The 15,139-nt window shown below is 34.9% G+C and overlaps 1 protein-coding gene across 3 annotated transcripts in view; it reads right to left on the reverse strand.

The window, feature by feature from the left end:
- The window catches only part of EPHA6 (EPH receptor A6), a 960,796-nt gene that overhangs the window by 889,612 nt on the left and 56,045 nt on the right, over nt 1–15,139 (reverse strand). The window contains exon 3 of one of the 3 annotated variants that reach the window (XM_058437624.1): nt 12,386–12,475. The exons of the other annotated variants lie outside the window; for them this stretch is intronic. Coding sequence (XP_058293607.1) covers nt 12,386–12,475 — 90 coding nt within the window. The remainder of the gene's footprint in view (nt 1–12,385; nt 12,476–15,139) is intronic. 3 annotated transcript variants of the gene reach the window in all.

The raw sequence follows: 15,139 nt of genomic DNA on the forward strand, positions 1-15,139 counted from the left end.
CTCTTCCATATACCGACAGTGACTAAACAGAGAATCGAATCAAGAACTCAACTCCTTGCACAATAGCTGCAAAAAATAATAATAGTAAAATACTCAGGAATATACCTAACCAAGGAGTCAAAAGACCTCTGCAAGGAAAGCTATAAAATGATGCTGAAAAACATCACAGATGACACAAACGAATGGAAACACATCCCATGCTCATGGATGGGTAGAATCAATATTGTGAAAATGACCATGTTGCCAAAAGCAATCTACAAATGCAATGCAATCCCCATCAAAATACCACCATCATTATTCAAAAAATTAGAAAAAACAATTCTAAAATTCATATGGAACCAAAAAAGAGCCCACATGGCCAAAGCAAGACTAAGCAAAAAGAACAAATCTAGAGGCATCACACTACCTAATTTCAAACTATACTGTAAGGCCATAGTCACCAAAACAGCGTGGTACTGGCACAAAAACAGGCACATAGATCAATGCAACAGAATAGAAAATCCAGAAATAAACCCAAATACTTAAAGCCAACTGATTTTCAAAAAGCAAACAAAAACATGAAGTGGGGAAAGGACAGCATTTTCACAAATGGTGCTGGGCCTGTAATTCTAGCACTTCGGGGAGGAAAAGGCAGGTGGATCACCTGAAGTCAGGAGTTCAGGACCAGCCTGGCCAACATGGTGAAACCCTGTCTCTACTTAAAAAAACACACAAAAAAATTAGCCAGGCATTGTGGCGGGTGCCTGTAATCTCAGCTACTTGGGAGGCTGAGGCAGGGAGAATTACTTCAACCCAGGAGGTGGAGGTTTCAGTGAGCCAAGATCATGCCACGTTACTCCAGCCTGGGTGACAGAGTGAGACTCTGTCTCAAAAACAAAACAAAACAAAATGGTGCTGGGATAATTGGCTAGCCACATCTAGGAGAATGAAACTACATCCTCATCTCTTACCTTATACAAAAATCAACTCAAGATGCATTAAGGATTTAAACCTAAGACTTGAAACTATAAAAATTCTAGAAGATAACATTGGAAAAACCCTTCCAGACATTGGCTTAAGCAAAGATTTCATGACCATGAACCCAAAAGCAAATGCAATATAAACAAAGATAAATAGCTGGGACCTAATTAAACTAAAGAGCTTTTGCATGGCAAAAGGAACAGTCAGCAGGGTAAACAGACAACCTACAGACTGGAAGAAAACCTTCACAATCTATACATCTAACAAAGGACTAATATCCAGAATCTACAAGAAACGTAAATTGGTAAGATAAAAACAAACAATCCCATCAAAAAGTGGGCTAAAGACATGAATAGACAATTCTCAAAAGAAGACATACAAATGGCCAACAAACATATGAAAAAATGCTCAACATTACTAATGATCAGGGAAATGCAAATCGAAACCACAATGCGATACCACCTTACTCCTGCAAGTATGGCCATAATCAAAAAATTGAAAAACAATAGATGTTGCCATGGATGCGGTGACCAGGGAACACTTCTACACTGCTGGTGGGAATATAAACTAGTATAGTTGCTATGGAAAACAGTGTGGAGATTCTTTAAGAACTAAAAGCAGAACTATCATTTGATCCAGCAATCCCACTACTGGGTATCTACCCAGAGGAAAGTAAGTCATTATTCAAAAAACATACTCGCACACACATGTTTACAGCAGCACAATTCACAGCTGCAAACTCGCAGAACCAACTCAAATACCCATTAATCAACGAGTGGATAAAGAAACTGTGAGAGAGATATATATATATATATATATCACAGATTGATGATTGAATATATATATATATACACACACAATGGAATACTACGCATCCATAAAAAGGAATGAATTAACAGCATTATCAGTGACCTGGATGAGACTGGAGACTATTATTCTAAGTGAAGTAATGCAGGAATGGGAAACCAAACATCGTATGTTCTCACTGATACAAGGGAGCAAAGCTATGAGGACACAAAGGCATAAGAATGACACAATGGATTTTGGGAACCTGGGGGGAAGAGCGGGAGCGGTGAGAGGTGGGGAAGGGATAAAAGACTACAAATATGGTGTAGTGTACACTGCTCAGGTGATAGATGCACCAAAATCTCACAAATCACCACTAAAGAACTTACTCATGTATGTAACCGAATACCACCTGTACCCCAATAACTTATGGAAAAATTAAAAAAAATGGAATTAGGACTTGGGAACCAATGCCTAGATTTCAGAAGATGTATAGAAACACCTGGATGTCCAGGCAGAAGTTTGCTGCAGGGGCAGGGCTCTCATGGAGAACCACTGCTAAGGCAGTTGCAGAAGGGAATCCAGCAGGGCAGTCAAATCTTAAAGTGTGGAAAGGAAATGTGGGGTCAGAGCCTCCACAAAGAGTCCCTACAGGGGCACTGCCTAATGGAGCTGTGAGAAGAGGGCCACCATCCTCCAGACCTCAGAATGGTAGATCCACAGTAGAAAGACCATACACCTGGAAAAGCTGCAGACACTCAATGCCAGCCCATGAAAGCAGCCAAGAGGGAGGCTGTACTCTGCAAAGCCACAGGGGCAGAGCTGCCCAAGACCACGGGAACCCACCTCTTATATAAACATGACCTGGATGTGAGACATGGAGTCAAAGGAGATCATTTTGGAGCTTTAAGATTTGACTGCCCTGCTGGATTTCGGATTTGCATGGGGCCCATAGCCCCTTTGTTTTGGCCAATTTCTCCCATTTGGAATGACTATATTTACCCAATGCCTGTACCCAGGAAGTAACTAATTTGTTTTTTATTTTACAGGCACATAGGCAGAAGGGATTTGCCTTGTCTTGGATGAGACTATGGACTCTGGACTTTTGAGTTAATGCTGAAATGAGTTAAGACTTTGGAAGACTTTTGGGAAGGCATGATTGGTTTTGAAGTGTGAAGACATGAGATTTGACAGGGGCCAGGGGCAGAATGATATGGTTTGGCTCTTTGTCCCAACCCAAATCTCATTGAATTGTACTCCCATAATTCCCACATGTTGTGGGAGGGACCTGGTGGGAGATAACTGAATCATGGGGTCAGTTTCCCCCATATGGGTCTCATGGTAGTGAATAAGTCTTAGGAGACCTGATAGTTTTATAAGTGGTTTCTGCTTTGGCTTCTCTCTCATTCTCTGTTGCCACCACCATGTAAGAAGTGCCTTTCGTCTTCCACCATGATTGTGAGGCTTCCCCAACCAAGTGGAACTTTGACTCCAATAAACCTATTTTTCTTCCTAGTCTTGGGTATGTCTTTATCAGCAGTGTGAAAACGGACTAATACAGTGACTTATCAATTTCTACATATGTTAAGAAGAGAATAACCAAATGGAAAATAACAAGCATTGGTGAGGTTGGGGAGGAACTGGAACCCTCACACACTGCTGGTGAGAACATAAAAATGGTTCAGCCACTATGGAAAAAAATTTGGTGGTTCCATGTAAAGCTAAACATAGAATTGGGATATGACCCAGAAATTCCTCTCCTAAGTATATATCCGAAATAACTGAAAGCAGGAACTCAAACAAATAATGTACACACATGTTCACAGCAATACAATTAACAGTAACCAAAATGTGCAAAAAGCCCAAATGTTCATTAATATACAAATGGATAAACAAACTGATATATACATACAGTGTAATATTATTCAACCATAAAAAGGAAGTACTGACACATTATACAATGCAAATGAAACACAAAACCACGCTAAGTAAAAGAAGCCAGGCACAAAAAGGTCATATATTGTTCAATTCAATTTATATGAAATACACAGAATAGGTGAATCCACAGAGATAAAAAACAGATTGGTGTTTGCCAGCGCATGAGGTCAGGGGAGGAAGAATGGAGTGCAACAGATTAATGCATATGGGGTGATGAAATATTTTGACTCTAGATAGAGGCAGTGGTTGTACAATATTGTGAATGTGCTAAATGATACTGAATTGTTCACTTTAAAATGGTCAATTTTGTGATATGTTAATTTCAACTCACTTTTTTTAAAAAGGGGGAAAATATTAGCTCAGGTGTTTCCTTTCATTACATTTACAGCATACTGAGAAATTTGACTTGTATTTGATACTGATTCTTCCAATACATGAACAGGAATATCTTTCAATTCCTATATGTCTTTATTTTCTTCAAAGGTTATTTGTAGTTTTCAATGCAATGTTCTCGCACATCTTTTCTTAGATTTGTGATACTTTTAAGTATTTGTGGGTTTTTTAATTAACTTTATTTTGTTTTAAATTGACACAAAATTATATATTATTTGTGGGGTACGGTGTGATGTTTTGTTACATGTATACATTATGTAATAGACAAATCAGGGTATTTAGTAAATCCAGTACTTCAAACATTTATCTTTTCTTTGAGGTGAGAACATTCAAAATTCTCTCTTACATTTTCTTTAATTTTTTATTATAATAGCTTTAGAAGTATAGGTGGTTATTGGTTACATGGATGAACTATATAGTGGTGAAGTTTGGGCTTTTAGTGTAGAGGTCACCCAAATAGTGTACATTGTACCCAGTAGGTAGTTTTTCATCCTTCACTGCCCGCTCCTATCCTCCCTGCTTCTGATGATATCATTTTATACCTAGAAAACCCTAAAGACTCCTCCAAAAGACTCTTGTATTTGATAAATGAATTCAGTAAAGTCTCAGGTTACAAAATCAAGTACACAAATTCGTAGCACTGCTATGCACCAACAATGACTAAGCTGAGAATCAAATCAAGAACTCAATCCCTTCTATAATAGCGACAAAAAAATGAAACAAAATTCCTAGGAATATACTTAACAAAGGAGGTGAAGGATCTCTACAGGAAGAACTAAGAAATGCTGTTGAAAGAAATCACAGATGACACAAACAAACGGAAAACATTCCATGCTCATGGATGGGAAGAACCAATATCACAAAAATAACCATACTGCCAAAAGCAATTCTAGTTCTTTTGAAATATACAATGTTATTGTAACCATAGTCACTCCACTGTGTAATAGGACACCAGAACTCTTTCCTCCTAACTCTAACTTTGTCCACATTGACCAATGTCTCTTTTTCCCTCCCCTCTACCTTCCCTATCCCCCACTAACTGCCATTCTACTCACTAATTCTATGAGATCAAATTCTCTAGACTCTGCACGAGTGAGTTTATGCATTAAAAGTCTATGTTTTTGATGTGTTGAAAATGATATGTTATACATTTTTATTTTTTGTTTATAGTAGATAGAAATAAATTTGAATTTATATATTGACCTTGTATCCAGCATTATGTTCATACATTTTATCCAAATTACATTTATAAACAAAGGCAAAATGCTGGAAATGGATCTTTAATGAAATAAAGAAATACAGTAACATTCATTGTTTCCCTCTGAAGTGTTTTATCTTCAGATTTTTAGTGAAATAATGAAAATATAATCCTACAGTCTTAAACCCGATAATAGACAATATGTCAATTAAATTAGGCAGAACGTGAACACCATATTAAGTGTTCTGTATATTGCATGAAATACATTTTTCTATGATAATTCTAATACTCGAAATAATTCTAATATTCAAAATAATAATTAATTTATTCAGTTTTCACTTAAGTGATATGTATTGATGGTAAACTTAGTGCTATCAATTAATGTTAAATACTGAGGATAAATTAGTAAAAATGTAGACAATATTTGTGAATGTTCATTTTATGTGTTTTTCACCATTCAAATTTTATTCCTTCTCTACAATAAAAGAATTAAAATTGGAGGCTTAGAGATCTCAAATCTTAAAAACCTATTCAAAACCATCATATAAATAGTAATTTGTAAGAAAGACAGCCTTGTTGGAATGATATAAATTGTATATCTAGATAGACATAACCTAGCTGGGGGCTATGTGATAATATTTAATGACATTAGCTCATAATAGCTTTTGTTGTCAAATGTACAACATTACATTTGAATATTCAACTTAATAGTCTGCATTTAGACTATTAAGTTCCTTGTGCTTGGATTGAATTTTTCTAACTATTCTATCTGCATTCAATTAGAGTAATCTTTTCAAAATGTTAATTTGCTTACTACTCTCTAATAAATTACACTGAAATTAGGATAATAATGGCATGCCTTAGCATCACTTACAAGGCCCTTTTATCTGTTTTTCCTTGACACCTCTCTTCCTTTCTCTTGCTTGCTCTTTCTCTCTCTCAATCTTTCTGTATCCCCCTCTCTCTCTTTCTCTCTCTCTTTCCATTTTCCAGGCATATGGGCCTCCATTCATGTCTTCTAATGTGCCTTGCCAATTCTGTTCCCACTAGGGCTTATGGTCATCCAAACGATTAGTATAATGCTTATCAACAGAAAGAATACAAATTAACTATAATATGGTGGCTGTACATATTTATTTACTATGATATTTATAATGAATATGAGAATTTCTTATTTTCACTGGTAACCATAAAGAAATCCCTTCTAATGTGCACCAGAAAGCATTGCATTTAAGGTAAGCCTACAATTTGTTTAATTAATCACATTATTAAATCAAACTCTCTAAATCAAGAGAACAAATTTCATTTTATCTTCCCAAACATGGCCTTTAGGATGCAGGAACATCCAAAAGAAAAATATATATATATATACACACATACTATATATACACGCAAATCCTAATTCCATGCTTTCAATGAAAGACTTCTTTAATCTCATTGAAGTATTTGCATATACATTGCTAATTACGGGGAAGAAGAAGACTAAGTTAAGCATTATATTTATTAGCACAACAGGTTTTGTTTTGCTAAAATAAAACCAAGTCAATTCATTTTAAGAATCTATTTTGCTGACTATGGTTCATTAATTCAACATACTAATTGCATGGATGCAGATTACAAAAACCTATTTAACATTTAATGCCGACCTATGTTTTCTGAAAGCTTCACTATTTAGTATTAATTCTCTAAAATTTGTGGTACATCTATCAATCATTAAAAATCCATATGTTTCTATTTTTTATTCTCATCTTAATTACAAGGTGCAGGATTAATAACTACCCGGGGTTAATAATTCCCAGATGTGATTCAGATCATCAACTGTTCTAAACCGGTCATTAATTCTTTGAAAGTATATTATTAAGTCTTGATAGGTATTACTTAAATGGCTTATAGGCTATTTTGTAGTCTTTTTATTTTGTAGGTAAATATCTTTCCATTCTACCTTTAAACTTCTATTATAGTGAGAGAATAGTGAGAAAATGGATTGTCTAAAATACAAAAATAAGAGCAAATGTATAAACTTTCAACCTACACTTAAGAGCAATGATGAACAAGAACACAGTTCAATTTTCACAATCATTTAGTCTTTTTTCCACAACTGATTCTGCCCAGTTAGTATCAAATTATTCCAGCTCCAATGAGAGTTGCAAAATATAGCCTTTAAACAATATCTTATTTAAAATAATTTGTTACATGTACATCGACTTAGCTATCCAGCCAACTTTTATTGAGCATCCCTCATATAGCACTTACTATGCCATCTACCTGACCCAGAGATACAACACCCAATCCATTACTGCAAGCGTTTACAATATGGTAAAAGATAAGACATTTAAGTATTGTGAGATAAATGCTATGATATGCACTGAGTTTCAGGTGGTCCCAGAAAAGGAGTTTCCTAATTCAATCTTTGGCAATATAAGTCTTCCAGAAGAGGCAGAAAATTTCTGTCTTAAGAGACCAACAGGAAAAAATGAGATAGAGAAAGTGGGGGTTGGAGTGAAGAGAGATAAAAGGGAACATTGCAGATAGACAAAAGCGTGGTCCTACATCCACAGACAAGAGAAAGCAAGTCACATGGAACAAACTACCAAAAAGGTCTTTTTTGAAAAAGCTGGAAAGTGGAGGTGGCTGAAGGTCAGGGAATGTTAAAGATAAAGATCAGAAGACGCAGCTGTTGGCCACAGGTTAAATGGTAGGAAAGGAGAGGAGGAGTTTAATAGAGTTGGGACATGGACATAAATTGATCTTCAGTTTAGAAAATCAGTTCTGGCAACAGGATGAGGGATGGGTTGGAAAGGTCAGAGGAAGGGGCTGGAGAAAGACCTAAAGCAGGTAAACAATCTAGGATGCAACTACGGTAACTTGGAGAGGAAATGATGACAAGTCAAACTGATGATGGAGTGATAGATGAAGCTGATGATACAGGCTGATTTGAAAGAGCTTTTGAAGGTTGAATCAATAGGATTTGGTAGTTGCCTGTAGAAAATAAATTTATCATTTAAAATAGAAAATAATTAAATGTATAAAAATGTCTAGGCCAGGCATGGTGGCTCATGGAAGATCACTTGAGCCCAGGAGTTTGACACAAGTCTGCACAACATAGCAAGACCTCCCCATCTCTAAAAAAAAAAAAAAAAAAAAAAGAAAAGAAAATCTGTATTTTATTAATAATTAGTATCTTAGGGTTTCCTAAGATAATTTAGCATTTGTATGTGCTTGCTCTGGATTTAGACACAGATTATTTTATTTATAAATAAAATATAAATATTTTAGTGACTCTAAGTAAAACAATTAGAACTTGTGGATAAAATCAGAATCTTAGTTTATATTTTAAAATATAGGAATTTATTTTAAAAGAAATAACCAGAAACTTCTCTTGGAAGTAAAGACTGAAGTTAAAGCTTTGTAAGTAACAATGCAAAAAATAAAGATAAAGTGAATAAAAATAAAAATAAATAAAAGACTGTATTATGTAAGTCAAGAAGATTTGGCTTAATGAAACCCATACCTTTTAAAGATGTGTGTGTGTGTGTGTGTATGTGTGTGTTTGTGTGTGTGTGTGTGTAATGTGTATTATATATCTACATATTTTTACAGAAAGACATCATCATGGGTATTCATTAAAGAACAGTGGGGATACTGAAAAATGAATTCCATACGTACTTATTTTTCAGCTGCCCAGAGAATACAAGGGTGATTACATATTCAGGAACATCAATAAATACTTCATATCTGATTTATTAAATCATTGTTACCTGCTTTTCTGTTACTTTTCTTCCTCGCCATAGAATTAATTTCATCATTCTCCAAAACATGCTCTTTCAACTAGTGAAAAATGAGGCAGCAATTCATTTTCTTTTGCAGAGGTTGCTGTACAGGAAGGAATACTCTGAGAGAGTGGAGAAAGAAGTGACACAAATCATAGTTGCTCAAGTATTAAATATTTAAAAATTTATGGACTCTATAATAAACGATGCATATTCCTTCACCTGTTTCTCTGCACGACCTGGATGCAGGGGAGGTCATTTATCCATGCATGAGCTGATAAAAGAAAGCCATCAGCTTTGGATGATTCATGTGCCTGAGTTCTCCTCAAGGAAATTCTACCTTCCACGATCATTCACGTTTCTTGTTCTGTCTCAAAATGGTGCTGGTGTTTCACTATGATGATGATGATGGTGATGATGATGATCATTATTATTATATTATTATTAGTGCAATCTGTATTTATTATTATTATTATTATTATTATTATTATTATTAGTGCAATCTGTATTTACAATCTGGCAGCCCAGATAAAAGGAATTTAAGAGAAACTAAGAATTGGACCTGAAGATCCAGCAGAAACTTGGTCATCTCTACAGGTGCTAACTACCTTAATCTTTCCTTTCTTCATGGCTTTTTCTCTGCATCTTCTATGTTCTTCTCCTACTACTGAATGGCCTCCCTTTAGTTACTGGACTTTTTTCCTGCTCTCCTAGAACTGTTACTTGCACATAACTTCAGGTCATCAAGTCCCCCTACTCTAACCCTTCTGCATGTATCTTTAAACGTATCTTTACGGCAGATGTTTCTGGCTGCCATTTCTCCTGAACTCTTAACATAGAAATCCTAAATTCCTAAAAGAGGAGTCTGATTGGCTTAGTCATTTATGGAAATCCCCATGAGAGGTGACAGGAGCTGGTTAGTCAATGAACTAGTTGTCTTTAGATTATGTGTCCATCTTTGTCTCAATAACATATGGGCAAGGGAGTAGGGCACTGTGCCACTAACTATAACTGGTATCCCTCAGCAAGCCCCTTGCCTGGACAATTTACTTTAGAAGACATTTTGAGAATGGCAAGTACTCCATCATTTCAAATATAATTATTTCTATAAGTTTTTTTGGACTGGACTAGTCCATATTTTACACTTAATTAGCCTACAGTCAATAACAGACATGTAAAAGACACAATTATGAGGCACAAATAAATGAAAACAATGTCTCTAAAAGAGACCCACTAAAGGAATATTTCTTTAGTTCCTTTCTAAGATAATTAAATATAAAAACAATCTAAAACATGCACCAGATATTCTTAGGCTTTTAACTAAACATTTGTGAATAATTAAGCATCCTTAGTTTGATTATTAAGCTTCAAAGGAGAATTAATCTTTACAGTACTTTTCAATAACTATGTATCCTTTTAAACAAAATCAGTCTTTCTAACAATACTGTAACTAGATTAAGTCTGCACTTGGTCAGCCTTAGAGAGTTCTTTTACCCTTCACTGCAGTCATCACAATGTTGAAAATCAATTTGTGGTTATAGCTACACCGTAATGACTAAAGTCTTGGCTTTGGGATTGACATGACCTGTTTTAATACCAGCTTCTTTGGTCATCACAACCATGGGTAGGTTCTGAAACTTTCCTCAGGTCTAGTTTATTCATATATAACATGGTAATAAAAATATTTACTTCACATAAATATTATTGAGATCACGAAAGTATGTAAAATGCTGAAATGCTGAATTGCAGTTCTTTCACAGACTCATGACACATTAATAATCTGAATATTTGGGGACAGAAATGTACATGGTTATTCTTATGAAGTCAAGACATACAGAATTAAATCTCTAAGAGCGCCTGGGAGTTTCATCATCTACTGCTCAACATACATACCACAAGAAAGCTCTGAAATCTTCCTTTACCGATTTGTAAGGAAAAATAGCAACAATGTTATGTAAAGGGATAAAAGCTTGATTTATTGTTTAGATTGAATGAACTTGAAAATAAAGCCAACTGCTACAGATAGTGATTGATACAAAGAGAAATAGAGAATTTCAGGACTGTTCATTGCAAGAAAAAAGAAGGCTAAGGAAAATTAAGTAGAATTACAATTGGTAAAACTGTTTAAGCAAATGTTGTAACCCATTACATAATGTTTGTGACAGTTGAAAATGTATTATTTTGCCTGGTCCAGCAAAATAAGTAGTTTAGAATTAGCTTCTCCATTGTAACAAGTAAAAAGCTGAACAAACTGAAAAATCAACAACTCCACTTAGATCAGCGGGTAAAGCACTGCCCCAGAATTGGAGAGATGGACTGGTGGATACAGAGAATCATAACCTTTTTTTCTTTTTTTTTTTTTTGAGATGAAATCTTGCTCTGTCTTCCAGGCTGAACTGCAGGGGCATGATCTTGGCTCACTGCAACCTCCACCTCGCAATTCAAGTGATTCTCCAGCCTCAGCCTCCCGAGTAGCTAGGATTACAGGTGCCCGCCACCATGCCCAGCTAATTTTTGTATTTTGCATGAAGATGGGGTTTCACCATGTTGACCAGGTTGGTCTCGAACTCCTGACCTTAGGTGATCCACCCACCTTGGCCTAAGAATCACAATTTAAGGAAGCAGAATCCCAACAGTTTATGTGTAATGAGAATATCAAATGGGGAAAAAAAGAGAAAGGAAGAGAGCAATATTTAAAGCAATAATGACACAGACGTTCCTGCAAATTATTGTCAGGCTCCAAACCACAGATTCGGGAAGCTCAAAGAACACTAAGCAGAATAAATACCAGAAAAACTATACCTACATATACTGTATTCAAACTTCAAAAAATATTTTCACATCAAATAAAAAAAAAAACAAATATAAAGAAACAACCTTGAAAGAAGCCAGAAGACTCAAGCGCCTTAAGTATAGAGGAGCAAGGATAAGAATTACATACAATTCATCCTCAGAAACCACGCAAGCAATAACAGTGGAGTGAAATATTTAAAGTATTTAGAGATTTGTTAAAGCCCACCAACCTGGAATTCTGTACTTTGTAAAATTTTCCCTTAAAAATGAAGAAGATATAAAGACTTCCTCGAACAAAATTCAGAGAATGTGTTGCCAGCAGACCTACCTTGCAAGAACAAGAAATGTTAAAAGACACTCTTTGGAGAGAAGAAAAACGAAATAGGTCAGAAATTTAAATCTACATAAAGCAAGGAAGAGGAGAGGAGACAGCAACTTTGGAAGCCACCCTCCGTAAACACAGGAGGCTTCTATCCTACAATGCCATGTGTTCCTTTCTGCTCGTCCCAGGAGCCACAAGGAGATCCCCAGGCAATCATGAGCTCACCTGTGCTGACATGTGCTTCAACAGGGACAAGCCCATGAAAGGAATGGTCTCAAGAAACAAACGCTGGCTTTGCACATTGTGTTCCTCCAACTGCAAATGATTATAAGAGAAAGTTTGGGTACTTAATATGACCGTCTTCAAATATGCTCAGCTATCACATAAGATTTTGTGCAGGAGGCTGTTCATGTACAGGCTGCTCTTTTAAAATATTTGACTCATCAAACCAAAGGAAGAAATGTAAGAATTATGTCTCATGTATCTATCTCTTCCAAGTGAGTATCCAGGTTTACTTTTCTATTCTAGAGAAATGCTTTCAAGGAACATAATACACTGGCCTTCAAATTCTATCTCCTGGTTAATTCAATTCAGCATCTTTTAAGAGGCCATTACCACACTGAAATCTCACATCTAGGGTCAATGAGTCTTTCTATTATTACTGCCCATATTTGCTTTGAGTCTTTCTATTATTACTGCCCATATTTGCTTTGGCAATTCTTGGTTATGAAGCTAACTTAATAAAATATAACATATGTTTTGATTATATATCAAGCAAACCTGAACGTAGTATTAACAGCTAAAGATCATAACTAGTACTAGATCCTAAGAGGGTTCATATATTTTTGTAATGACTGACCACGTCCACCACCACTTCCAGTACACAAAATAGCATTTTTCACATAATGTGTGGTGAAAGATTAAATAAATGAGTGTACATGTATATTTTATTAATATTTAAATGAAAAAAAGTACTCATTCTATATTTTTGTCTTATTTGTTAAGTAAACAAAGACACAAAAATATAATTGTGGTTCAGAAGAAAAAAATATTTGATACATGATAAAACATGATTCTGGAAAAAGCAAAGAAACAAACGGTCTATATAGAAGTCTGGATTTTTCATTTCTTTAAAATACTTGGGGTTCTTGCAGTACTCCTAATGATAATATTTATGTAATGTTTATTATGAACCAGACATGGTTTTAACTTCTTTACATATATTACATAATTTCATCCTTCTAATAATCTAATGATATCAGTACTATTATCAAGTCCTTTCCCTTATGTGGATGGCAATTAACACCTCACAGCTATAAAACGTCTTATAAACATGGATATTAAAGAAATGCACACTGATAGAATTGATTAATTAACAAAACCTAATGCATTTCTTTGAAATATGGAACAATATAATTGAAATTCACATGATGGGTGTTTAGAACATTGCCATATATGTTGTGAAGTTTCTAAGATGAAAAAATATTTAAATATCAGTTTGAAAACAGTAACTATAACAATCCATATTCACCAACAGAAATTATCACCAAAATTTACATTTTCAGAATTTGAATATGTACATGGTATAGTTTTGGATAATTTCAATTTTAGGATGAATCAAAATGTAATACTGAAATCTTGTACTATGATGAATTACTTCTTACTATATGAGATATATAAATTGCATTATAAAAACAAATGTTTATTGGTAGATACTCCATTCTCTATCATAGTACATCCAATCTTTGATTTTCACCTTTGGAAAAATTATATTAGGAAATGATGGGCTCTGATTAATGGAATAAAGTATCTTTCTATAGAGGTTAATTGTAATCTATGCTTCTTTTATTATAAAAATAAAAATCATTAGTTGTTAGGTTTACTTATAGCTTTTATTTACACATGAATGACATGTTTTATTTTCCTGTGATGATTAATTTTATGTATCAACATGACTAGGCTAAAGATAACTGCTAAAACATTATTTCCAGATAACGGCTAAAACATTATTTCCAGGTGTGTGTGTAAGGATGTTTCTGGAAGAGCTTAGTATTTGAATCAATAGATAAAGAATATTTGCCCTTCCTCACTAATGTAACTTGACCTCATCCAATCCACTGAAGTGGAGATAGAATGAGAAAGATGTAGAAAGGACAAATTTGCTCCCTCTTCTTAAGCTGGGACATCTGCCTTCTCCTGCCTTTAGAAATCAGAGCTCCTCGTTCTTGAGTCTTCAGACTTGGGAACTGACATCAGTACCCACTCCCCGGGCCTTTGGACTAGGACTAAATTACACCACCAACTTTCCTCGTTCTTCAGTTTGTAGATCATGGGACTTCATGTCCTCCATAATCATGTGAGCCAACTCCCAAAATAAATCTAAATCTCTCTCTCATTAGGTAGAAAAATAGATATAGATATGTGTAACAGATACAGATATACCTCCTATTGGTTCTTTTTCTCTAAAGAACCATGACCAATACATGAAGTGTTTCAGGGTAAGTTTCCTAATACCAATTCACTATGTCCAACAGATAAGATCACATATCTTGTACTACATTGCATTGCTGAAGCCCTAGTGATCATCTAAGTCGGAGCACACAAAAATTATCTATAAAATATGATATTCAAAACCAATATTCAGTATTAGAGAAACACAAAGATTTCTAATCTCCAATTGTCATTAAAATAAAATGTGATGTAATATCCAACAGCACTTTTGTTTTCCTAACATCAATTTTGTCTTAATGTTTAATTAACAGGTACTCCACTGTTGAAAATGATATTTGATTTTACATACTATAGTGGCTATATCTAAGTCCAATACAACTATGTAACAAAGATCTCATCCACCATGTACACATTAAACATAGGTTTTAAAAGTTAACTTACTAATGCAGAGATATGCACTATCTACCTCAACTTAGTGAAATTCTAAGTCTTGCAAAATGTGGTTTAGCCTATGATTACAGATCCTAT

Source organism: Hylobates moloch, unplaced genomic scaffold (genome assembly GCF_009828535.3).
Source record: "Hylobates moloch isolate HMO894 unplaced genomic scaffold, HMol_V3 SCAFFOLD_4, whole genome shotgun sequence".
NCBI lineage: Eukaryota > Metazoa > Chordata > Mammalia > Primates > Hylobatidae > Hylobates > Hylobates moloch.